General features: G+C 42.5%; 1 protein-coding gene across 7 annotated transcripts in view; it reads left to right on the top strand.

Moving 5' to 3' along the window:
- Positions 1-27,023, top strand: part of DPF3 (double PHD fingers 3) — a 164,028-nt gene that overhangs the window by 63,481 nt on the left and 73,524 nt on the right. For all 7 annotated transcript variants that reach the window (XR_004549558.1, XR_004549557.1, XR_004549556.1 and 4 more), the window contains exons 2-3: positions 5,821-5,981; positions 11,071-11,178. Coding sequence is in view for 4 of the 7 variants with exons in the window: in XM_031051793.2 (XP_030907653.1) it covers positions 5,821-5,981; positions 11,071-11,178 (269 nt within the window). In the remaining 3 variants the exon portion in view is untranslated. The remainder of the gene's footprint in view (positions 1-5,820; positions 5,982-11,070; positions 11,179-27,023) is intronic.

Genomic DNA, 27,023 nt, shown 5'->3' with positions numbered 1-27,023 from the left:
ATCTGGGAGACAGCAGTCTGCATGAAGCAGGGGGAAAGATGCATGAAGCTGTGTGTCATCAACATAATGGCTGGCATTGCTACCTATATTCTTCATCATATTCCCTAGAGGTTTTTCATAGGTATTAAATAGAAGTGGTGGAAGAATGGAGCCCGGTGGCATTCTTCAAGTCGAGGCTCATGGAGAGGAGGAGCAGTCTCCTGTCAGGGGCCTCCTGGGATCTGATGGAAGGAGCAAGTGTAGCCAGCTCAACACAGCTCTTTCAGCACTTGCCAAGACATGTGGTTGGTCAAGCTGTACCTTTTGGTCTGCAGTGTTGAGGGCAGCTGATAGCTCAAGCAGTGTCTGCATGATTTCTTAGTCTCTGTCCATCTTTGTGAGAAGGCCCCACTGGGGCTTCGTTTCCAGACTCACTCATGGATATCTCCAAAAGGAGAGTGCAAAGTACTTTCTGAAGCTGCATTGCATCCCTTGTTTCCTACCACTTCTCAGGCCTTGCCCAGTTTGAAACTGGATAGCAGTGCTGCTGAAGAACAAAGTCTGATTTAAAATGTCTTTTTCATTGTCCTCAGTGTTCCTCACAGTATCACATGATCTAAAATAGAAGACTAGAGGTTAAAAGTATAGTAAATGAAAACCACATGGTTTTGAGGAGAGCAAATCCCGTATTTTTGATCATGGCTGAGGACCATTGCAAACTGCGGAAGGAAAAGTCTGTTGCTTTCTGTTACATGATTAGTCATTTCTTTCTGTGCTATCAGCTTTTTACTTGCCTAGTCATGTAGTGAACATGGTTTTAGAGGGAAATGACTAGAAAGGGGCCTGGCCTCAGGAACTGGAGACAATCTGGATTCATACTCAAAGAATATGTTGAAAATTTAAGAGCTGCACTTAAGGAGGACTGCTTCTTTGTTATACAAGTTCTCCAGGAGTGATGTGGGCCAGTAATCATTGCTGAGCTTGGCTGGTTTTATGTCTTCAGTGAGTGCTCTCCTCTGGATCCTAACCTGAAACATGAAACTTGGATAGCTGGGACTTTGCAGGATGGGCAGGAAAGCAGTGGTGGGGAGCTGCTTTGCTGCTTTCAGGGCCCATCAGGATCCCTTGTCAGCAGAGAATGTCCTGAAGCAGCTGGAGTGAAGCCAGGCTCTTGGGCCTTGTTGCTCACTTGCAGGTTTATAAGCCAGTTCTTATAGTTTTTTGGGTTTCTTTGTTTAAGGCATGCCTAGACAGAGGAGTACAGGAGGTACTGTACAGAACAGTGGTAAGACACAGTCTGCTCAGAAAACTTCTGGTCTAGTTAGAGCATTCAGGCAAAGGCTGAGAGAAGGGAAGGGTTGTTCTTTGCCGACTTTGTTATTAGGTGACCTGATTATATCACAGAAAACCTCAGTTTCTCAATGCTTAAAAGGACAGTGACCTCATGAAAGTCACAGGGGATGACCCTCCATCCTAGTGCATGCTCTCATGCCAGTGACGACCTGTAAGGCTGCATGGAGTTGCACCAGTCTCACATCACTGTCTCAGGACCCTTGGGGCTGGTGGTGCTTTCAGAGTGCTCACCTCCCTGTGCACACTGCACTTTTGGTGCTCCAAGGCTGCTGTTTAGTTTCAGTCCCCTCCTTTTTCACCTAAAAAGAGCCACTAACTCCTAATAGATGTATACCTCCCCCATGCAGCCTTGCAGAGATTCTGGGTGTACAGGTTGTTCTTTCCAAGCCAGGGAGCTTTTCATAGTCAGCCAGAACTGGGTTATTTTAGTGTCCTTGGGCTGGAATGCCAATGCAAAGCCTGTGTGTGTGCCAGCGGTGTCACCCTCCCACCTGCCCCAAGCATCTGGGATTTCACCTGTGGCCTTGCACTGAAGGGCTCTGTGCTTTTAGCAGTGTGCTGACAGCTGTACTCTGTGTTTCCAATTGTGCTGCTTTCAGGATGATTTGCCTTCCTAGACCTGCAGTTGGTCATGTCTGCTCTGTAATTTTGTTTTCCCCAGCGTCTTCAAAATCTATGCGTATGCTGATGATTTGGTGTCATTAATATCAGTCTAGGCAAGTCTGTGTGACCTTTCACTCCCATGTCCAAAGGGAAGGATCGACCCTTGCAGTCAGTCACAGCACAGCACTGACTCATACATACTTTTCATAAAAATAATGCAGAAATTCCCCATAGTTTTTAGATATTTTTTCAGGAGATGAAGTGTAAGTGTTCCATAGCAACACAGCTTGGGAAAACTATGAAGCATGTAACGTCAGATAATTAATCTTTCTGACATAGCATACACTTTTTTACTATTCATGTTGTCTGTTTATTTTTCTTTTCTTGTTTCACGTATCTTGCTTGCTCAAACTCAGTTGATCTGTTTGAGTTTGATTTGAGCTCATGTACTCTCAAGTCTTATACCCGCCCTTGTTCTACAGCTCCATTGTAAGCCTCCTAGGAGGGCACTGGTATTTGTCCCACCTCCAGGAATTCACGATGATGAGCACAATTGGACTGTACTTTCTCTATTTTAACCCAATTCTAATAATACTTCCTGCTTTTCCTGTGTAAGACCAAATATACTCTGGTTAGATACGTAGCACGGAAATCAGAGAAAACAAATCTTGAAGTTTAAAATTCCTTAAAAAAAACCAAACTGAAATTTGGAATGAGTGAGAGTCACTCCAGTGAAGTCTAATGGTAAAACAAAACAATCAGCCACCCAGAAGTAATTTCAGAGAAGCTGTTTTTCACTGAGATACGACTGTCATAAGGAAATATTGTTCCTTTATTTTCCTATATTTGATTATTTGTCACTTTTTAAAAACTCCATTTATAATTAAAGTCAGGGCAAATCCTCAAGGTCCCAGTATCTGAATATGTTTCCAGTGAATACTATAGGTCTGGGGGTTTTGATCATGCTTGCTGTAGTGGAGCCAAGGCCAGCTTTCTTAAAGTATGGAGATGACTAAATGCTTCTCCTAAACTATTTCTCTTTAAGGCAAAAGATGCATATTTAATATATTTAACATAAATGTAATGAAACAGCTAGATTACAAGATTGTGTCAAGACTGAATGTGACCTGTTAACTGGGCAGTTTCTCTGCCATTAGGGTTAAAAAATATAATAATTTCTCCCTCTAACAAAAATCTGAAATTTAATTTTACAACCCACTTGAGTGTGCCATTTAAAGGCAAATATTTAACATTATAAGATTTACAGTTATTTTCAGTCTTAGAAGAAGGTGGAAGCTGAGGTCATCTCCAGCCAGATCCTGTATCTGAGCTGCTGAGACATACTGGTTTTGTTAATATAGATGCTTTGTGGTGCAGTTACATTCTGATGAGTGGAGTGACTTTTAACATAAAGAACACCTCTGCAGGGGTGGCATTTTGTTGTCCCACAGCAGTGCTCATCCTTCCAGTAACCTCCTTGGAGTTAAGCATCTCTGACCTATTATAGGGGGAATATGACATAGCTCTGTGGAAACTCAAGTGTTTCTGGAAAGAGCTGTTAATCTTTGATCATCTGGAGTCTCCTTGTTACTGACTTTGATTACACAAGTGTACAACTTTAATTACAGCTTTTAATAAGCTTTCATTTCTTCCTAGTCACATTCTTTGTATAGTAGGGCAGCTTATCTTTTCCTTTTTCCTCTACTCCTCTTCCATCCCCCCTGCCTTTTTATGGAAAAAGGGGGTTGAGGTCACTGTGGGGGATTCAGTGTCCAGAGGGATCCCACTGTGCTCGCCCATGGCTCTGCCCTCTGCATGTTAGACCAGAGAGCTCTCTTCTTCACCTGCCCTGCAAAGATCCCCACACTGGCTGCTCCCCAGCAGCGGGTGGTCAGCAGTGGGGGGACAGGTCTTTGAGGCATCACATGCACACAGACATTCACTGCTGCACAAACCCACTGAACAACCCTCAGAAAGTCTCTGTAGCCAGAGGACATACTGACTCCTGAGTGTGATTCCTGCTCCCTTCTCTCCTTGAGGACACTTTGAAATGCAGCAGCTGAAGTCAGAGTGGCAGAGGGCAGCAGGAAGCTGGTGGGCTTTAGCATGCAGACATGGTATTTTTTTTCACATCCAGGGGCTCAGTGTGCTGGCTACCCTCTGCTCATTAGAGAAATGACCTGGTGGAAGCTTTGTGAGAGCCTTATGGGCTTGTAATTATAAATAATTGAGATATGGCTTAAAAAAAGCATAAGAAAGCGGGTTTTTCACATGAATCATTTCAGCTGTGGAACTCATCACCCCACAACATTTTAGGTCTGAAAAAGATAAGTGGTTTGAAGAGCTGGTTGGATAAATTCAAGGACAAAAGAGTCCCCGAAGTATTAAACGTAATATTCCCACCATTGGGTAACCGAAGACTTGGGGAAGCTAAGTTATGATCATCAGACATGAGAAGGGGGAACTAGAGGTGCTTCCCTCTGTATTTGCCCTGGTCTTGCACTGTTCCCTGAGCCTCTGCTATTGGCTCCTGTCAGCAATAGGGTATTGGGCTAGTATAGCCCAGGGGAAAAGAGGATGGCTTCCATGGAAGTCAAAAGGTGCAAAAAAGGAGTGACTTACAAGGTGTGAGTCGGAAAAAAGACACAAATGGTAAATCAGAGCAAGTTGCTGTGATTTGACATTCAGAGATGTGCAAAGGGAGTATACTTTTAAAATACCAATTGTGCCTGTGGAAGAGGATAGTGGGGAAAACAACTAATAAACCAGGAAAGGGAGCCTCTTTTATCTCTGTGCATGCATCCCTTTGGCTCCCTTGCTGTGCATGCTATACTCTTTTTGCACACTAATGAATATCAGAGTCAGAGCAAGTTATGCTATGTATCACTCTACTCCTATTTTCTAATGAACTTACCCCTAATGGGTATCTTTCTTAGCTATTCATGTCACAACTGAATTTCACCTTGACAATAGATCAAGAATGAGGTTCAGCAGTGTGGCCCACCTACTTTGCAATACTCCAGCATGACAGCTGCTTTGTGTCCTCAGGGTAGCTTTACTTTGATGCTTTTCCCTGTTTAGAAACATTTGGAGGGAGGATTTTGGTAATCTCCAGCAAGCAGAGATTTTAAACCTTTCTTAAGGGAAGATGAAGATTCTATGGAATTTTTGAACAAATAGTTATTTACGAAATAAGTGACATTGTCTTTAGAACTGTTCCTCCCACTGGGACTCAGAGGAAAGAAGCATTTGCGATGCTGGATCTTACTGGTCAGTGTTGTAGCCTGCTGCTGCTGGTGCCTCAGGCTTGAGTGTGGCAAACCCTGGAAGGGTTGTGACCAAATGTCTGGTCTGACCACTGCAGATAGCCCCCTAGCTGTTTTCATACCTCAGAAGCACTCAGTATGAAGACTATGTCCTTTCCTTTTATGGGCTCTCTGACCCCAGAAATGCTGGAGTAAAGTTCTAAGCTTTGCTGGCTTTCTGGTTGCTCAAAATATAGTGCAGGAGTTGCTGTAACATAGGGTTGAAATAACTGGTTTGCTGCATTGGCTGGAAAAACTATGGGGGAAGAGAAACAATAGAATGAGTTCCCTGTGGTGTATATGTTGCCTGACCCAGGGTCATGGGCCATTGTGGTTGCATCATTGGCTTATTTGGTAGCTGTGCCACTGCTGAAAGATCTTTGTCAAGTTCCTGAGTGTCTGATCTTCTGTTGGCACGTTCTGCATGATCTGCTCCTCCAGTGTCAGCAAGCTTTGCATGTCATCAGGGAAAGTTTTTCTGCTTGTGCACTTATAAACCAACCTGATGTTCTCTTTTTCCTCGTCTTGTTTGAGGGGACAGTGCAGTCTCTCTTACTCTCTGCCTTGTCTCTTTTGGCAGACTCGGGGACCAGTTCTACAAAGAAGCAATCGAGCACTGTCGTAGCTACAACTCTCGGCTGTGTGCTGAGCGCAGCGTCCGCCTTCCCTTCCTGGATTCACAAACGGGGGTAGCTCAGAACAACTGCTACATCTGGATGGAGAAGAGACACAGGGGACCAGGTCAGTAGCATTGTGTCTGTGTGTGTATGCATGTGTGTGTATGGAGGGCCAGCCACCGAGCCCTCATGGGGTTTAATTAATAGGAGCTCAAACCTGCTGCAGGCCACACAGAAGAGAAGCTGCCTAAACCTCTGTGCCTGCAGGGGATTTCCTTTGGTAACTGCAGAGAGCTCATCCTGATTATTCTCTCTCTACCCAAAGAAGTGCCTGGCATGGTAGTTTCTAAGGCTGCATTGTCACTCTTCTCATGCTATTGATCCCAGTCTGTAGCAGAAGACACAATGATTTGCTCTAGGTCAGACTGGAATTATCTTCAGGGTGGAGAGGTGGAGGTGGGAGTTTCTCAGGTGAATGCTGAAAATAAGGAATTATGTAGGGAAGGATATAAGGCTGAGGTAAAAGAGAGTTTTGGAATGAATGTTGTTTTGATGGTTACAAACATATCTATAACTCCTGGTTTATGTATGTCCTTAAAGAGCTTTGGCTAATGCCTGTTCCAAAGCTCAGTGAAGCCCAAGGGAAAAGACCACTGTTATTTTTCAGACTTTGGTCAGTCTTTCCTATGTTAGAGTAAATTCTTCTGAAATCTTTGTTTGAAAGGCAAAGGACAGTCGCCAGTTCACAAGCTGTAGGTGCTACTCAGTCAGAAGTTCTCCTAAGCCCCAGGGGGGATTTTTGTAGAGTACAGCTCAGTGTCTGACACACCATTAGCTCAAGGAACAGATTTTTTGACAGCACCAAACTGGGGTTCTATTTTTTTTGGGTTTTTGTTTTGTTTTTTTTTAAGTGCAGACCAGAGAATGCGGGCAGGGAGGGTGGTAGGGTGCATGGGCACTGGAAGCATGACTTGCACATATGCACATGTACACATGCCAGTGCCTATAAACCGTACTGAAAAAACTCCCAAAACTCCAGATCTGGAATTACAGGAAGGTGCAACCTGCTCTAACCTCTTCCACTGGACAGTTTGCAGGAAGTGGAATGGCAGGAATACATAGGATATTTCCCACCCCTCTTGGGGCTAAGAAAGCAATAGCTGCTTCTGAAGAGTGCTTAGTTGAAACTTTCCCTCTCTCTTTCCTGGGATATACTGAGGGAAGAATTCTTGCACTGCTTCAATTGCTGAAATACCCAAAGTAGGTTTAGTATTGCCTTGCAGTATTATCAGAAAGCTCTTTCTATAGTAAACCACAGCCAATTCTGGTGCAGGAGACAACAGGTGTTTTACCAGTGTTAAAAATACCCGAAACATGTCTCAGCTGCCAAATCTACTGAGGTAATCTGGGACTACTGAATGTGGTTTACAAGCTGGGAGTTGTCTGAGGTTCTGGGCTAACCCTTCACTTGTTGGTTGCTTCATGACCACAGCTGGGTTTTTATTTCAGCTGAAAATTCCCCATTCCTAAGACAGTGTGCTTTGGCAAAACTAGCTTTCCTTTTTTTTTTTTTTTTATTTTTTTTTTAATTGCTAATCCATTTACCCAAGGAATTTCTGTCCTTTTAGCATCTCGTTGAGTAAGGGGGCTGCTATTTTTACCCTTTTGAGCACAGTCATAAGTAGGTATACATCCACTGTATCCACAGAGTAATGTTTTGGCAAGAGCATCTGCTAAAAGATAGACATAGACTGACTTGTATGTGTCTCACTGGTGTCTCCACACTTACAGAAGAAATCATCATAACAGCATTATGGTATCACATCAGGGACCAAGAGGTCTTAACACTGCCTTTCTCAGCCACAAGTTGTCTGGACTACCTTGAGAAAATTTACTGTGCAAATCTTTCATTCCTCACTTCTGATGGTGAGCTATCAGAGTTTACCCGCAAAAGGGGATCACTGGCATTTCTTCTGCAGGTCTGCAGTGGAGACAATGATGGAACATTCTTCACTGAGAGTCAGTGTGAAACATGCCTCCCACATCTGCACTGGCTACCAAATCTGTGCCTTTGTTATTTAGAATTAGAATAATCAGTGTGAAATGAAGCAGCCCTCCTCCCCCATGTACACTTTCCTCTTTCTTGATTTTTATTAGCCCATTTAGTGCTCCCTTGGGTGTCTTTGCATCATCTATTTCTTGCAATATTATGGTGGGTCAAAGCATCCCACTACAGCTTTAGCATGCCTGTTTTCAGGCTGTACAAAGGCACTTATGCCCATACTGAAGGGCTCTGGAAAGTCTCTGCCAAGCACCCTGTATGTATCTGTCTTGTATATTGTGTTCATTGCCATTTACTATCCCTAACCTGAAAAACTGTACAAAGACAAATGGCAAAACTACAGGACTTGTTTTCACTTAGGCTTGAAAAACAGAGAGAAGAGTCAGGATCTCAGCATATTAACCTGAGTTCTTGCTGTCCTCTTTGTTAAAGGAGTCAGAAAACTGCATCTCATGATAAAGAGTTCAGGGTTAATTTCACACAATACTGCACATAACTCCCTCCTCTTCCCATCCTCCCCCAGCCTTTCACACCAGCTTTGAGTTATGACTCTCCTACACTAATGAGATAAACAACATAGCTCACTGCAGGTTCTGCTATTCCATCTATAAGCAAATGGCTGGAACCTTCTTTGGTTGCCCTATAAGGCACCAGAGGGAGAGACAACTGAACCAGTACTGAAGACAGTAAGGCCTGTATATACATCATGTCCATATGCACTGCAAGATCAACTGTGGATGGGCTAAATTCAAAGCATTCAGAACTGACCTTTTCCTTGTTGATCCTCCTTTGTGTAAGCAATCACAGATCCACACTTCATGTGAGCCAGCACAGTGATAGATGGAGGTCAAGGTGGAAAACTGAAGGTAGCATTTCATGGGTTTGGATCAAGCAAAGGTCAGATATATGTTTTTAAGTTCACTGGGTGGCTGTGTATTAATGAGCAATGGTATTGTGAATAGAAACAGAGATCTTGCCTCAAGGGGTGCAGAAATGGATGTTGGACCTTGCCTCAAGGGGTGCAGAAATGGATGTTGGATCATCCATTTCTTAGTGATCTATCTGCCACCTGGAGTAGGTTGTAGGTCCTGTAGGGAAGAGGCTTTCCCACCTCTGCTTTTTCAAGGCTACTTGCTTTGTTTCTTGTTGGGCTTTCAGTATTTGTGGTTGACTTTCACTGCTCTGGCTGAATCCAAACTGCTCTTTCACGTGTGAGCACTCAGTAATTGAACATGAACAGATACTCCCCAAAAACTGTATAGATCCTTGTTCTTCCCCATCTGGGACTAATGCTCAATGCTGTGGTGCTTATTTCATTCAGATGACTTCTCTGTGGAGGCTTGTACAATGAAGAGCTTGTTCTCTGTCCTATTCTTTGATCTACCAACTGCCATTTCAATGTTGTGAGCAAGTTCTTGCAGAGGACCTGCTGTGAAAGGGTGAAGCTTCTTGCCTCCACCTCTTTAATGACTCACGTCAGCACCAGGAACAATCCACCTCATCATAATAGCAATTGTTTGCAGTGGTTAATGTTTGCAAAGTGCCATGAAGAAGTGTGTCTAAACACTGCAGAAGTGCTAGTTATTCACAACTTTTATATGCCAAACCAGTCCTAAGAGCCCTGCTCTGAAGTCTGTCTATATTTCTTAGGGTGGGCATAATGCCCACCAAGCTGTGCAGCAGTGAAAGAAGGGTGTGAAACCCCACCATTTGGTAGCATTGTGTGTCCTGGAACAGCCAGGATCTCTGCAAATACTCCATCGTTTGGCCATACCCAGGCAGTGTCCTGTAGATATCCTGTTTATGCACCACAGCCTTAGAAGTAGGTGGGAAGTGCTGGGGTCTGAACTGGTATTCCCAACAGTTGAAATATTCAAACCAGGAGCTCAGGCTTCACTTGCAGAATTTGATTGTCCCATTCCCTTGAGGTGAATAATTTTGTCGTATCTTTTCCCCAAGTAACAGGATATTGTTGTTTTCACTATCCTCACTTGGTTTGGTGGGTCAGTTTTGTTCTCAATATGGTCCACCCTCCTGACTGCTTCAGAAGAATGAGAGAACACTTCAGCCAGCATGCTGCCCTTCAGCTGTTGTACTTCACTGGCATCCAGCTGTTCATTGTTGGTGCAGCTTAGATAGGTAACACCATTCCTGTCCTCTCTTATGCAATCTTACCTGTTTTCTAAGAGCAGTGAGTCTGAAATTGCAGTCACACTCTGTAGCCCCTTCAAGACAAACAGCAACAGCAGAAGGACAGAAGAGCCAAGGCAGAATTGGTGGATGGAAAGGGTAGGTGGAGCAGGGAGAGAATTAAATTCTTCCAACTTTTTTGTGTCTTGCTGAGTATTTCTGTGTGTCATGAGTATCTGGGGCAGTTGAGGATACTTTGAAGCACTTGGCAGTGTGTTTCTGTGTCCCTAGTAGCACTCACGAAGCCCTGCTGTGTTCTGAATACACGAGTGCAAAGCATAGCTTGAATGTTGGCTAAGGGGTGTCTGTCAGAAGAGCCAGGGCAACTCAGAAGCCAGCAATGCCAAATGTGATTCAATGGAGCATGCAGTAATATAAACATCACTTCTGTACCTCCTCCCACATCCAGGATGTTGGCATGAAAAGGTAATAACTAGAATGAGGGATCTGTCTTCAAACAGAAATCCAGAATTCAAGCAAAAATACAGAGTCCAAATAGGCAGACCTCATGGATATTGATTTGCTCCCACTTGGAAGACGAAAATTTCCTGAGCTGCTCTGTGCATCAGGGCCTTATGATTCGCATGTCAGAACTTCATCACTTCTCTCCCAAGGGGCTTTCTCTGCCCGTGGAGGAAGCATCGCCCCTGTGACCCAGGAGAGTCTGAAATTCTATTTACCCTCAAGAAATCACAAATTATTTATGTGCAGCTCTGGTTTCAGTGAGCTGAGTGAAGTGTCTAAGGGAGACCTAGATTCTCTGTAGGCCTGATCCCAAGAGGTGCTGAGGAGTCTCAGGAGCACTAGATGCCTTGAGTGTGTAGCTCTGCCTCATGATGTGCAGCATTGAACCCTCCAACAAAGGATATACTGGAAGGGCAAAAACAAAGATTCTGGAGACAGTACTTGTGGTTTGCAAACTGAGATGTGATTATATTTATTTTTTGCCTTTTATCTTCAGGCCTGGCCCCAGGTCAGCTGTACACGTACCCAGCACGTTGCTGGCGCAAAAAGAGGCGTTTGCATCCCCCGGAGGATTCCAGGCTGAAGCTGTTGGAAATTAAACCTGGTAAGTATTTGTTTGCCTCTCTCCGTCTCTCTCTTCTGTGCTGCAGAGCAGCTAGCATACGTGCAAACCTGGCATTTAGACCTTGGACTGTATCTTTTTTGCCCCTCTCCAACCATTTCTCTGTACATCTGTTGCGTCTTACTTGATTTGCTGTAACAATATCCACTAAACTCTCTGCGTGCAACTCATCCCTTACAGAAATGTGTGCAACTTGTATTGAATGCACTGGGAGTTGAATTTACCTTCCACAGGGGTGAATCCTGGCCTTTATTAGCAAATTCATAAGGATGTAAAGGATCAATGTGTTACTAATTATTTCCTCAGTGCGTTATTAATACAAAATCTCTGCCTGGCATCTGCTGCCTCATCTCTGTGAAAAAGACTGCTTTGTGTGTGGAACACTCTGGTAAGATTTTTCATAATGGGTCTGGGGACCAGGGGTGTGACCAGATTATAAACAGAAAATAATAAACGTTACTGAGCATATGCCACATTTATATATGTGTGTATGGCTGTATGTGTACCTTAGTCCGTTCTTCTTTCATTCTTGTCCTTGGTACTCTTCTCCTACAATTAAACTACATGAAGTGATGAGTCTGAATGCTGAATGAGTGACTGTAAAGCAGATGTGGAGGAGGTACAGCTGTGTCAGAGCATACTGTTGTGCATTCTTCCCTGCAGTTAGTAATAAAGGCTTGCTGTCATTGGGGTCAGCTATTACAAGAAGAAAGAACACACATACTCACAGCTGTATGTGGTTTTTAAGAGATGAGACACTGCCAGTATCTAAAGTATGGGATAAAAAAAAAACAAACCAAAAACCAAATTAAGAATATTTAAAAAACCTGTTTGACAGAAGAAGGTGTCTGGGAATGGAGCAGTGCTCAGCAATACTGATGGCTTTGCTTCTATGCAGTAGTTGGTGAAGAGAAAGGAAGGCAAGTTCTAAACCTGCATAGAGGCACGTACTAAACCCAGTAAAATCAGAGGCAAAATTAATCTTGATTTTGGCAGAAACAGTTTTTGAAGGCTTTCTGTCTTCAATATAGAAGATGTCAGCAGGCAAGTGGACAAGAGGAAGTAATGCCTGTAATTGCTCAGCAGAGCCCCTCAGAAAGAACTGATGAAATCAGTCAGATACACTGATGGCGATGGGACTGGACTCTAGGAAGAGGATGATATTGTACCATAGAAATGTCTACCTCGGACTTTGTGATAATGCAAATGCTGCTGTGTCTTGGTAATTTAGTAAAGTGGTAGAGTTTGACTCCTCTTTGTTTGCATTATGCTTCTTTGCTGTATTCACTGAATGCCAAATTAGTGCATCCTACATGCCATGGGGCACGAAAGGCAATTACCACAAAGTTATCAGATAAAGAGACCTCAGCATGTCTGTGTTTGTGTTGTTTTCCCTGCTATAAACATCTCTTCTGCATCTCAGGAGTGCTACTTCTGTTGCATTGCCGGTGGCAGCCAAATAAGGCAAGTTCTATTGCTCTGCCATTTAAATCTATTTTCCAACCAATTTCTATCTAGTGATTAACTTTCCTTATCAGTTACACCACAAAATAATTTCATTCCATCTGTGCATATCCAGAACAGACTCACTAGCCAAAAGTGTTATTTTTCCCTTCTCTGATTTGAAAGTGTAAAACCTATGGAAAACATTGGATCTCCATTTAAAGGTATCTTTTGACAATTTGAGAATAAGATAGTTTAATTTATTTTCAACATGAACAACAGAAATACTGTTTGTTTCAGAGGGGGACATTGTGGGAAAACCTAATAGTGAACTTAGGCAGTTACCTTGTGCTAACCTCTTTATTCCTCAGTCAAATGTTTGATGACTGTGGGGCAAAGATTTTGCAATTTAAGATCCCCTAAAAAGCACAGAGATGAGAACTGTAAGACATTTAAAATAAATTTGGAAGAATTGTAATCTAAATGTTCCATAGTTTCACTCCTCCTATGGCTTGGATATCCTAGTCACGGCCTAGAGCTGTTCTCAGCAGCTAAAGAGGGCTTGTGCTTGGTTTTATGTAGGAGGATATTGAATTGGTTACATACTATATAGCGTATGCAAGCAGTGCAATTCTACATCAAACTAGGGCTAAACCTCACTTCTATTATCTTTTACATTTATTGTTTAGTACTTCTCATAAGACTGCTGCTGTAACAAACACAGAATGGGGTCTTAGTTCCAAAAGTTGCCAACCCAGCAGCCAGTGGGATCAGCACTGGAGGGGCGAACACTTGCTTGGACTGCATCTGGGCTTTTGAAGGAGACTTATTGCAGTAGTAAGCTGTATCCAGAATGTCAAAACTTCTGCATACTTCAGGAGATATGTAGACCTAGGTTTTTTGTTTTGATAAGTCATGGCTAGTCATCAGCTGGTCAGAAACTAGAAGCAAACCATTATCTTGCTAGCAGTTCAAGGGTATAATAAATCACTTAGTAATTATATAGTATTTATATTTACAGCTTTTGTAGTCTTGGTACATTACAGGTTTAGGTTGTACATGAGACAGCTTAGTGAGTGAGAGTTTCATATTTGGTAATACCAAAACCTGATGAAGAAAATAATCAGGCTCAAATGGTCTCCTGATTTTTTCTAAAATGCAAGTGCACTATAATGTTTTTCTTGGGGTCAGTTGCTACATGATACTTAACAGAGAATGGTGTTTTTATTGTCCTGGTCAGTTGCTTTTATTTGGTTTCAAGTGGAAGTCTTTGGTTTTAAGAATAGTTACAGCCACAGTTGTAAAGATCAGAACACTGGAAATAGGTGTTACTGATGCAGCCTTTAGATGCCTATTTTCCTCTGCCACTGTACTCAGAGTTATATGTGTGGATTGCCCTAGTAAGAGTTATTTGATCAAACATCTAGCAATGTTCATATTAATGTTATTTCTAAGCATGATCCATTCCACCCAATAGCCTGTCCGATAGATAGGCAGTAGAAATAAAGTATTGCCAAAACTTACTTATAACTGCTTCAGTGACAATACAGTCAATGTTATTACCAGACCTTTAGGAATTACACAATGTATTCCTGACGTTTACTTTCACATGGGCTGGTCTTCATCTTTTAGTGGTATATTCATATCATCAGGATCAAGCGTTATGGCTCTAATGGAGCCAAGTTTTCATTGTTGTAATGGATATGATCTGTTACATTAGTCATTATAGTGTATCAGTCAAGAATCCTGTGAGCAGCGGTATATATTTGAAACAAATCCCCAGGCGTGGCAATATTGACATGCCATTAATACTGTGATTTTCTAGGTAGAGTGCTAAAGTTATTTGATGTTAATACTCTCATAATACTCATGATACTAGATTTCTGTTCAACCAGGTATTAGTAAATCTGATTCTCTGCAAAAAAGGCACTTCAGCATGGAGAGAAGGAGAATTTCCAACTCTCCTCCTACCACTTTGAACTGCAAGTGCTGTGAAGGCAAATAATAGAGTTTTGGCCCTCATTAATATCAGAATGGCAAGAAAGATGAGGGTTAGAAATGGAAGAAATCACCAGTTACCCTCAAGGACCCTTGAAATCTTAATTGGTCTTTGTCCTATATGCTTAGTGGTTTTGTGCTGCTGGGTGCTATCACAATTCTGTGTTGGGTTACATACCAATATTGTCAAAGTGGTATTACCTACAGTAAACCCTGCTGACAGTCAGGTATTACCCAAGCTTTGCAGCTATGCAGATGAGGACAGATAGGGTGTGTATGGCCAAAAACTCTGGTGGAATTTAAATTGGTAGTATCCTGCTTCAGTTTTACACGATGGCTAAATATAGATGTGTATATACATGCACAACAGAGCTTTTATTTCATGTGCTATATAAGTGTAAAGAAAGTGACTGGGAAGCTTTTGTCTCAATTCACTGTTGTCCTTTGGTTTTGGACTAAAAGCCAACAGTGAGGTCTCACAGTGGGCAGCCTTCCCACCCACTTGGAGGGTATGGAGTAGAGTTGGTGTGTGTTGCTACCATGGTGAGAATGAGCTGGTGTCCTGTGCTAGTGTCTGTCCTGTTACTTATCTCTGGGCAGTCTAGCGTTCAGTTGAACTACAGAGATGGCTTTTTTCATTACCAGCTGTTGAAGAGGTGAAAGTAAACAAAAGTGTTTTTCATTTGCTATTATGAATCATGGTAGAGTAGTTTGAGGAGAGTACTAATAACAGATTTTTAGATGCCACTTAAGAAATACCTGATCTTTTTTTAATCTGACATGTAGGATATACCTATGTGAGTGTGCTTGTGAATGAATGAATGGAATCCTTACAGATAAGCTATTATCTCTGTCAACCATCTCAATTTACCCTGTAAAGCCTGTGTCTGATTGTACAAGACACTTTGTTTCTCCTGGGAAGTGATGAGTGCCCTAAATTCTTATGGGAGATGCTCAGCATGTCTGTGGTGGCCCATGCTCTTTAAGATAGAGCACTTCACCAGGACAAAGTTAAGATGAAACAAAAAAGCGAAGGACAGAATTTGCCTTACTGTTAAATATATTATAGTTTTAGAGACTCAAGCAGCATGTTAGTTCATCATTCTGGGAGCTGTCGTAAAGGCTTCTTATAGTCTTTGCTATAGTCACATACTAAAGTAGATTTTAGTCCACTTATACAAAATATAGTAAAGGAAGTACTTTGATACCAAAATGGAGAAATGAGCAACAAAGCTTATAAACTACTTCTTTGAAGATTTAACTTTAGGTTTGTGGCAGAGCTGGAAATCAAACCCAAGAACACAGAAAAAACTCATCTCTCCTGAGTTGCCTATTCTTTTTTCTTTCCCTGTTTGCTACGTCCACTGTCAATGATATTATAGCCTAAAAATAATTCAAAACACTAATGAGAATTTCCTTGTAACATTTTTTTCTCAGATAGGCCAATTAATATTGCCTAGTTTCACTTTTGATTTCAGCAATTAACACACATGTTGGTTCTTGTTCAGTCCTACAAGGCATCAGTGTTGTTTTGCTATGAACACTGTAAGGAGTGGTGCATCTTAACAAAGTTTTGCTTCTATTTAATATACGGGGAAACTTCTCTGTGATTAAAGGTTAGGTTCTTGTTATATTATAAAACTTGCCTGTAGCTCCTCTTTAAATCTATTAAGACTGTGTTAGGATGAAATCTGGCAGAATAATAGTGCTGCCAAATAGAACATATCTGTAAAATTCAGATGAGCTGGGTATACTATTCCTGAAGGAGGCTGCAATATCAATGTATTGATTGTTTGGACTTCTGACAGGTGAATTTACCAAAAATACGTTTGTATAGAGGTTACTTTAGGGTTTTTTTAATCGTTCAGGGCTTTTATAAACACTGCCATGAAACCTAAATTTGGGGTGGAGATAATATGATGACAGAGAGAAGCAACTTTTATCCTTTGATGACTTGGTCTAGATTTCTCATGTAAGATGCATTTTAACAGCCTGTTATCACCTTCTGTGACTTTTGCTGTCTGCCCTCCAAAATCTTGAAATTATTATTATTAGCATTAGTATTATTACAATAAGGGAAGTTGTGAATGCTTCATCCCTGGCAGTGTTCAAGGCCAGGTTGGACAGAGCCTTGGGTGACCTGGTTTAGAGTGAGGTGTCACTGCCCATGGCAGGGGGGGGTTGGAACTAGATGATCTTAAGGTCCTTTCCAACCCAGACTGTTCTATGATTCTACGATTATTAGTTTTAAATCTGCTTTTTATTGAAGTACTCCTGCATTCTGAAGTACTTCAGCTTTTAAAATAACTCTCCTCATTCTTTAACAACGTATTATTCCCTATTTTAAAATATCACTGATTATAGGATTTTATTTTACCTTTATCCTCGTTTTTCCCGGGTTTCCCACGCCCGATTCACGCAGTGGGATCGACGATGGGCGGCCGGGGAGCTGCGGGCCAGCAGAGGGCGCAGTGCACGGCGCGCGCGCGCGCGGCAGGGACGGGTCCCGTCCCCAGGTCACCTTAGCGGGGTCAGTCAGGAATTCCTCCGGGAATGAAGCGGTGAAACCAGGGATGGGACGGGGCGAGCCCGCTCCCGGAGCCAGCTTGTTAACACACCTCCTTCCTGTTCCTGCTAGAGCAGGAATAGTCTCCTTTAGAGTTATTATGTGTTTGAGACTGGCCTTGATTTTGGTGGGTGATGCCAGAGCAGCAATCCTGCAGTGCATTTAGGTCAAGTGTTTGGTCAGACATCAAATAACATCAGTGTGGACAATGATGAGCTTCATGATTGAAGAATCTGAATGACCCACGTCAAAGAATCTTACTGAGCAATTCCACATGTATCTTGTACTTTCCGGTTGAGCTAGAGCAGATCTTATTTTCACCCATTCCCAAGAAGCTTTATATTTGGCACCTCACGTAGAAGAAAACAAAACAAATCCTTAGCTTTCTGTGACAGGGAGAGTGGATAATTTTCACTTCTCATTTGGTGATTTGATCATCATTTGACGTGTTCCAGTGCACATCTGCACGCTGTCCGTGCTGAATCCTGACATTGGTCTGTCATGTACCTGTGTGTGTCACATTTTTGTAGCACTTTGGAATAACATGAATCTTTATATTGTGAATCCAAGACTGGGAGCCACAATCCTGGGTGGTGTTTTTGGCTTGTTTTTTTGTTTGTTTGGGGTTTTTTTAGATCTAGATAAGAAATTTCAACATATGAGAAAAAGGAAACATTCATAATGGCTGCAGGAATTCCTAAGCACCCCTACTGTCTTTTTCCTATTGTTTTGTTAGTAAATTTGGAACCTCTCATGCAGATGGGGGAAAATTGATTTTTACCAACTCTAGCTTTTATTTAAACCAAAAATAATACTGATTTCTCCTAGGCCTTCTCTTCTGGGCTTCTTATCCAGCAAAGTACCTAAATATTGGCCTAGATTTAGGTAGGTGTTTATTCATCAGCTAAGCCTGCAGCTTACTGATGAGTCCATCAATGCTACTGAATTAAAACAGTAGTCTCCAATTCCCCACTAATCTTGCCTTCGCAGCAGGACATGGCACCACAGGCAGCAGCTGCTTCTCTATGGCCCTTATACATCTAGCTATGACTTGTTTTAGAAAAAGTGACTTTCTGTCACTGAGAGAGAACTCGTAAGTGTGCGACCTCCTTGCAAAGCAGCTTCTTTTTACACACATTTAACCAGACTCCATGCCATCTCATCCACCACCTTTAAATTCTTCCTACAGTGGGGACCTTCACTGGCCCAAATCTTTGGCCAGATAAAGTCTGCTTTCCTTTACTTACGTGGCACTAAGAATACCAGAGAGCCTGTCTCTGCATGTGTTCACTGACACTGAATCATGATGTCGAAGTCCTGCAGTGAAATATCTTTGTCTCATTGCCAGTCTGCAGTAGAGGTGCCAACCTCTGCCTTTAATGTCCTGCCCCACTGTCACATGCTTGCATGCATCACCTGCGCCCCATATGGGAGTACACAGCACCAGGGACACTGGGATATCTCTTCTCTCAGCTTCTTGGAGTGTAACATGGAGGTGCTAAAACATTGACCTCATTGGTCTATCTCAGAGAAGTACCTAACAGTTAATAAATATTTTTAGAGAGTTTGGGAGAACTTTAAATAAAAAGGAATGTATGAATAAAGCATGCCACTTGCCAGCCCTTTTAAGTGCCAGTATTAAACGTTTTAACCATCAGCATGAAGCCTTGCAAAACTGGTATAAAAGTGTAGCAGCTCTGGTGCAAAACCTGGGCTTATGTGTACAGGGATGGTGATGAAAAGAGCAATTTGTTACACACCCTTAAATACAAATACAGAGACTCAGGGTAGACAAATTGTTGAGTCAGTTTTTGCGAGGCTGGCTGTGCAGGGTAAATGTTAGAAAGATATCTCAAGCTTTTCACAGTGTAACCCTTCTTGCTTCAGTTTGGCCACTGATAAGCTGGCCTTCTACATGTCACAGCTGCCAGGCCTGTGATTACTTCTTCAAATCACGCACTGTTCTTCCTGGGTATTGTTACATGGTAAGCCACAAATTCTCAGACTAATTCAGTTCAGTGAGTGTGAGTGAAAATGTGTTTTTCCCCAAATGGGATTTCATGATTTTGCAGGTATGGAAATAAAAGACACTCATTTCTAGAAAAGCAAATACTATTCTATAAATAGTCCAGTCAAGAAAACAAAAACATTGTTGCTGCTGCTTAGCTCTGCAGTCATGCTGCTAGAATTTACAGGCTTAACTTCGTGTAAATAGTTTCTCTTTCATTTGTGGGATCTGGAACAGGTCACTACAAGTATTTTATATGCAGTTTTATCAAGAGAACTGTGTTAGCCAGCTAAGATTGCTCCTATGAATCACCTGGGATTACTCCTGGTTCTGGTGTGGCTCAGCCAGTTTGCCACACTGCCAGAAAGCTGTGTGAAGAAGCCATTGAGCTTTGGAACCTCTCTGGGTTTTTATCAAACGCCCACTGAATCCAGACCCCTCTGGCTCTGGTCATCAGGCTAAGGCAGAAGTAGCAACTGAACAAGATAAGGCAATTTTGGAAAGTTAAATCTCTGAGTTCTCTGGGTCTCATCTCTGAGAGTGGGAATGTAGGCTGCATGTGCAGCAACCTGCAGACACAAGGCTGTTGTTGTTTCAGAAACAGCACAGCCACTTAGCAGTGATTTTTCCACCTGTGTGTAGACTCAGCTGTATTAAATATATTTGTGAAAGTAGAGCTATGATGACTTTAGGGCCAGGCTCTTTCGGTCACTACAGTAGGCCTTTAAAGCTGAAAGAATGGGTTGTGCTGATGAACTCCTCAGAGCCTCTGCAGTGTGACTGCAGGTCATCTCTTAGGGCTCAGTGTGAGGAAAGCTTGGACAGCTCAGGCAGCTGAGATGGCATTGGCTTGAAATACCTAGGCTGCTTGAGAGTGACCTTACTTGTAGTGCTGCCACCCTTTCTGTGTTATCCAGCCCATTGTTTTGCTTGTTTGCTTTTCTTGGCTACTGTGTGTTTGACCTACATCTGGCTGCTAGCATGCATCTTTGGAAAGAGGTTTTATAGCATGTGCCTCTTGAGCTGCCAAGGCGTGATCGTGGATGCTGTGTCTCTAGGAGATATATTATTCCTCCTGTAGAGGGAAAATTGTGTGGGATTTATCCCCTTACTATGAAGTTAACATTGATGTTTGTTAGTAACTATCAGGATTATTTATTTCTGAAATAAACAGATTTAACCTTAAAAAGAGGAGAGTGCAGTTAGGCTGAGGATGAGACTTCTTAGATAAAAGGTAGCTTTGGAAGAGTGTTTCAGCACTCCCTTAGTAGGGCCTTGGAGTGGGCTGCCCAAGCAGATCCCTAGAGGCTGCTCAGGAGGAAGGGGTGTGGGAATCCCTGGGGAAGCGCCAGAGTATAGCACCTGGGGAGGTGCTGGAACCCAGCAGATTTGTTTCCCTCAGGCTCAAATCATCAGCTCTCCAGCACAGGGGAGGGGTGGCTGGAAAGCCATCTGCCCTGAAGGAGTCTTGCAGCTAGAGCTGAACCTGAACAGCTTTGCTGGCAAACCTCCTTGCCACTGTTCTTAGTACAGCTGATACCAATGCCTGGAAAAGAATAAGTGGCACCTAAAAAGGATTTTTGTGAAGCACAGAATAATTTAGATGTATGTACTGGACACAAGATCCTAGGACATGGGTATCTTCTATCTAATTCACTGTGTCTATTTGATATGTCCTTGTGAGTAATTATGGGAGCTCTCTGATAATCACATGAAAAAAGGTTTATAGGATCAAGTCTTCTGGGTTTAGTCTTATAAGATGCCAGGCTGTTTAACCCCAGACAAGGGAAGCACCTGAGCTTGGGCTTTAAGAACATGAGTGATCTTTTTGGAATTAATGGGACTTGCCACTTGCTTAAAATTAAATCCACATGTAAAGTACCAGGTTGGACCAGACTTGCAGGTTTGGTACTTGGCATTCTTCAAGGCAGAGCCCAATTTTTTTCTAGAGCCCAAAGGCACTGGGCTACTAGATCAACAGTAAAGTAGCACTTGTGCACTATTCTATTTTATAGAAGAAAATGCTAACAAAAAATAGCAAAGATCTAATGGAATATAATTACATTCAAAATATTATTTAAAAAAAATCTTTTATTCAGTTTTATTGTTTTCCTGACACATAGAGAATGAAATTATTTTAGAGTACAAAATATAAAATTTATAGCAAGTGTTATTATTTCTGGTGTGTAATATAAAGGAATGAGCAATAAATGTTAATATAAAGTCCAGTTTGAAATCTTACAAGACAAGCTTTAGAGATCTGTTGAGAGTACAATAGTGAGTGTGATGGTTCCCCATCCCACATCCCACCACCTCCCTTGGTTTAAGCTTTGTCTGTCATTCCATTCTCTGGAGTAAACATTTTACAACCTCATAATCATCTTGTACCTGAGAGATACTCAAGATGTTTTCAGTAAGTTACAATTCATTTCAATATTCCCTACGTTTTCCATTTGAGTGCCCAATGCTTTATTACAGGTATTTTATGCTTCAGGACTCTGACACCATTGGTGTTTGCCATAGCATCCATTCCCAATAAGGAACATCATGGGGGAAGGAGGGTTGATGCAATGTACGTTTGGAGAGGAATTAAGAATGGTGTAGATGGATATGGCTTTTCTGTGCAATGTCTTTCAGACCAGAGATCTCAGGATGCACTTGGAGCATGGTTCCCCCTAAATAAACAAAGTAATTTAGGGTCAGGACCTTAGCTGTTGTAGGTAGGTACAGTTCCATTAAAGACTACAGGGAGCAGTGATTTTCATCAGCTAAAGCTATGGTTCTTGATGTAGGAGAAAGGATGAAAACTTTACTCCTCTTGATGGAAATGATGCACTTCTGAATGCATGTGATTGCCCTCGGGAAGTATGGGGTTGATGTCTTAGGAACACATATGGTCATGATTAATATCCTGTGCATGTCCTACAGAGCTGCAGTGAAAATCCCTTTGTTGTTGGCCTAAAATAAACAGCATTGCATGATGAGAATAAAGCTGGCTCAGACAGAATGCTAAAACTATGTTTAAACACTTCAAATAAATGACTCACTTCTTTGTGTTTTTGAGAGATAGTGAATACTTCTATCTTCTCATGATTTCCTTGGTGCAATGTCTGTGAATGACACGGTTACAGATCTGTGCTACTCTGACAAAGTGAGGTTCATAGCTGCAGGAATTTCTGGAGTGATGCTGTATTTGTTAAATGATGCTATGGATACATCTTCCATGTAATGCTCATTGCCTATGTGAGTTAGCAGTATGGCAGAACTGGAAACACAGAGGTTGTATCTGTGAGCAATGCTATACACCAGGACAGTATCAGCAAACAAAGACACTATTAGCTAAATACAAAGGAGCAAGGATTAAGTGCTTTGTGCCTCTGAAGCTGCTATACCAGGATTTGCACTATAAATATACTTGCAGTATATTCTTCCAGGGAGGTTTTTGTTACTATATGGATGGTCAAAATAAAGAAAAATTAACCTTGCTCTGCTAAAGACGATGCCCCAAGTATATCTGAACTCTCAGCAAGTGCTACAGATGGAACCAGAGTGCATCCAACTTTTTTGTTTTGCCTTTCAATCCTGAATCTTAATTAGTTCCCTACTGCTTTAGTACATGCACAACATTTTAATAGTCATAAGGGCTTACTCCAATCCACGTTGCCATTTCCACAATTCACTCTTTCAAACCAGCAGCAATGCTCCCCCCCTGCCCTGCATTAAGGAATAGTGTAAAGAAAACTAAATAGCTGAGCGTGTAGCTGTAGATTGATGAGGTTGTCACACCATTCTCTTCACCGTTTTCTTCCAACCTGCACTGTGCTCTAATAGACGGATGATTGCCGGGGGAGGGAGAGAGTTAGCAAATCCCACAGCCAGATGTTCAGGGATGGACGGAGCGACCTTCTCAAGGAATCCAGAGGACTATAACTGTGTCCTTCTGTGGGAGAAGGACACTCAGGTGCCTCCGGCTGCCTGTGTTTATCTCTCTTTTCAAGAGGAGCACAAATGGGCTCAGCATGGCTGCAAGGATGGATGTTTCTCAGTGCATCGCGGGAAATGACCAGTCATCCGTCTCTTCTCTGTGGAGTCTGCCTGCAGCCATCAATCTTGTAGCCCAGCACGGCAGCTCCTTTGGCTTCGTTTGGCTCAACATTAGATGAACAAAGGGAAATGAAAGCTGAGCAGGGGGAAAGGATAGAAGAGCAACTGTTCTCTATTTCACTTTGTTTTCCCCTTGCATGGCTATCTCTCCCTCTTACCCATTATCATCTATTTTTATTGTGTTTTGTAAGGTGTGGAAAGGGCCCAGAATGTATATTTTCAAGATCAGTTTACAGCTTTCCTCTGATAACAGAGAGGAGAAAGGAGAGAGATACTGCAAAGGCATGATTCAAGGTCCAGAGCTTTCATTTTTCAGACTTTTCTGTGGCAGTTTTCAGAACAAGCCTGCCATGGTTTAGGTGCAGTAAGCAAGGAGAAGGAATATAGTAGCTTTCCTCCATCTTACTGTTTTTCTCTCTTGTTCATCCCGATTCCTTCCTCAATGCCGCTTTAGTGTTTTCAGGTGTGTACGTCATCTCTCCATTCCTCTTCTATTCAGGAAGACATCAACAGAACCACATGATGGGGTTTCCTGGAGGAAGATACGTACTGGTGTCCAGAGCCATGATGGCATCTCCTGTCAACAATCGCAAGCTCATTTGAGCCAAGCCTGCTTGATGCAGCAGTGCTGGGGCTGCACAGGCTTTGCATAAGGTGCTTGAACTCATCCATCACCTGTGGTTCCCACTGTGAAAGTGGATGGTCAGTATCTTCATTGCAGTTGATATGCAGCCCATCAGAATAAAAACTATTTGAATATGTCTGCTTGTACACTTAGCATGGAATTGACTGATTCCAGCACTGAATTCAGATTGGCCAGCTTTTGCCTGAAATACTCAGACTTTATGTACTTTGACCCAGGCTGGAAGGGAGAGAGGTACGTAAGTTTACTACCTGCTGGACTCCCACAGCTGGGGTCTGCTATTTTTCATCATGAGCAGCAGTGTGGCTGCTTATTCTGTTTTCCCCTAAAATTCTCTCTTCTAGACGTTATAGCAGAACACGTTTGGCTTATTTTGTAGAAGGGTTATTTGAAGATAGCATTGTGCTCCTTAGCACTGCCCCACTGTGGTGTTTGACTGATGTGTTTAAAAAAATGTGTGACTGCATTTACTTCTTAATTTTCCTCAGTGATCTAAGCATCAAGTCTGAAAGAGCCAGGCTTCCCTGCAGGACTTTTGTAGGAGATCTAGGCAAAGAACTGAACTTCAGGTCCTTTCCGACCCTAACTATTCTATGATCTCCTAGGCGCTTTTTGGGATATTCAAGATCCAACTAAGCACTGAGATGGAGCAAGGGAACTCTGTAAAGGCAGATATTGGACATAGAGACATCTGAGGAATCTTCACCTGCTTTCAATCCAAATGTGCCATCTGGAGTGAATAGACTTATGCCAAGATAGAGAAAATTTACACCATCATCAGTTAAAAGAGCTGCTTTGCAGTTTGTGCTGAGGTTGTTTTTTTTTCTTCTTTTTACCATAAACCTAATGTATAAGCCCTTAAAGAAAACATTTATTTTCTCCTCCCCCACACATTCTGTGAACAGGCTTTACAAGTGGGCACAAGACCTTCCTTAGTGGGGATGTTCAGGGAATTCTTTCATATTTTCCTTACAAAATAGGCAGCACACTTTTCCAGTGTGTGCATTTAGTTGTGCCCCTTTTGCGTGAATGGTCATATTTCCTGCTGCAACCCATTTTGCCTCCCTGCAAATTCTGAAGAAGACAAATCTCGTTCATGTTGTCATGAGACAGCCTACCCCAGATGGCACATCTGTGTCTCAGGATGCCCTCTGGCTGGCCTGTTGGCAGGCATTCCCCTGGCTTTGAAGGTCACCTTGTTTACACCTTGCTTTTCTCCCCCCTCCCTATTCAGTGTCTTGCTGAGCCTGCAGGCTGGGCTTCACCATCTGCATTTTCTCTGGTGCCATTAATCTTCCTGTTTACCATTCTGTTATTAATTCTAGAGTTCACCTTTTTGTCTAAACACTTTATAGGCCTCTTGGAGTTTCTTGCCTTTTTGTGGCAGGAGATCTGAGCAACTCAGTAGATGATTTGCTTTGTTCTTTCCCATTTCTGAAAGGATACCTACTAGCATGTCATGCCATTTTTCTATTACAAGTCTTCCTTCTTATAATAACATTTTTCAATTATATAGCTTCATCTGTCAGATGTATCTTGCCGTATGAGTAAATATTATCCTCATTCCTTGAAATTTGTGAATTGGCCACTGAAATCTGTTATCTGTGGAAATAGCCTTGCTTTTTCAGTGTTGTTCTTGGCTGTAAGAAAAATGTGTTAAACCTGGCTTTGTGAGAGCCTGTAAGAACACCTTGCATTTTTGGTGCATTTTATTTGAATGCCTAAATGCCTATGAATATTAAACAAGCTCTACCAAACCCCACAGGGTGGATGAAGACTATCTCCATTTGACAGATGATGAAAAGCAGAGGGTACCTTTGTTAGAGTTTCAGCCAAGATCACATGGTGAGGCAGCAGCAATGCCAAGAGCAGCATCTATCCTGATTTTTCCCTATGCCATCCTAAAATCATTGCCACTTTGCTGTGGTCTTTCTGTTCTTCAGTGGTTTATGCAGGTTTGGTATTTACTGGGCCAGGGATGCTGAACCAGCTCTTCTTGGCGTGGCTGATTTCTTCAGACAGGGCACCATACGAATGTGGTTATCCTGCTTCCCAAGCCTGCCTGGCTTGCAGAGCACTGTCTTCCTGCAAGTGGGAGCTTTGCAGACAGAGATGCAGGATCAGGAGTGGGAGACCTGTAATCTGGCTAGGTGGTGCTAATAAGTTCTGGTGCATCCTTGCTGATGCCTTCAGAGCTGACGGGATGTCTCTGCCTGCTCCCCAGCACTTCAGGTTTTAGAAGGGCCTCATTAATGGAGTTGCTGCATCACATGGATATGTGGAGTGAGCCAGAGCTGAGCACAGTGTTTCCGCAGATAACCCCCCTCAGTCCAGAGCATGAGAAGGTGCAGAGCAGGCTCCCCAGGAATCACCGCAGGACTCAGATTGGCTTTGGCAGGTTTATCAGCTCTGGCTTAGTGCCGGCTCTGCTAGGCCCAGACTGAATTAATTGGGATGCTTGTGCACTGCAGTTGAGAGATAACTGCATTACAGAGATTTATCTGTTACTAAAAGTATCCCCTCCACTGTCCTCGATAAGGAAGACGAGAAGCTATTCCGCATCTCACAGAATTTCAGTCAGGTTACAGCATGGCTGGTTTTATGCATGGTTTATGTATGAGTTTACCTCCAGCATGAGTGGTTTTATTCAGTGTCGTCACCTATGGAAATAGTACAGTTGATTGCAGTGGAGGTCCCCACTCCCTGTTACCATTTGCAGAGTGTGCAGTGTGGGGGTGCCTGGTGTTTGCTGGTAGCTGTGTGGTTACTGGACCAATAATCAGATTCTGGTTATTCTGGCGGATCAAAAGGCCCATCTATCTCTGTGATTGTATTGATGTAGCCACTTGCAGATAGATAGGCCAAGTTATTCTGTTACTCCAAACAGGACAGAAGCCCTGTTAGGGTAGGGCAAAGCCCAAAGGAATAGAGTTTGTACTCAGGAATTTTCTCTAAATCATAGCGGTTACCTAGCCTCTGTCCCTTGATATTGTCTACAGTGTTGCCTGATGCTGCAAAAATCCTGGTACAGTGTGAGTCCATCTACAACGCTAATGCGAGAGTGA

Source organism: Melopsittacus undulatus, chromosome 4, assembly GCF_012275295.1.
Source record: "Melopsittacus undulatus isolate bMelUnd1 chromosome 4, bMelUnd1.mat.Z, whole genome shotgun sequence".
NCBI classification, from domain to species: Eukaryota; Metazoa; Chordata; class Aves; order Psittaciformes; family Psittaculidae; genus Melopsittacus; species Melopsittacus undulatus.
Note: the sequence above shows the minus strand (reverse complement) of the source record. Positions and strands in the feature narration are given on the sequence as shown.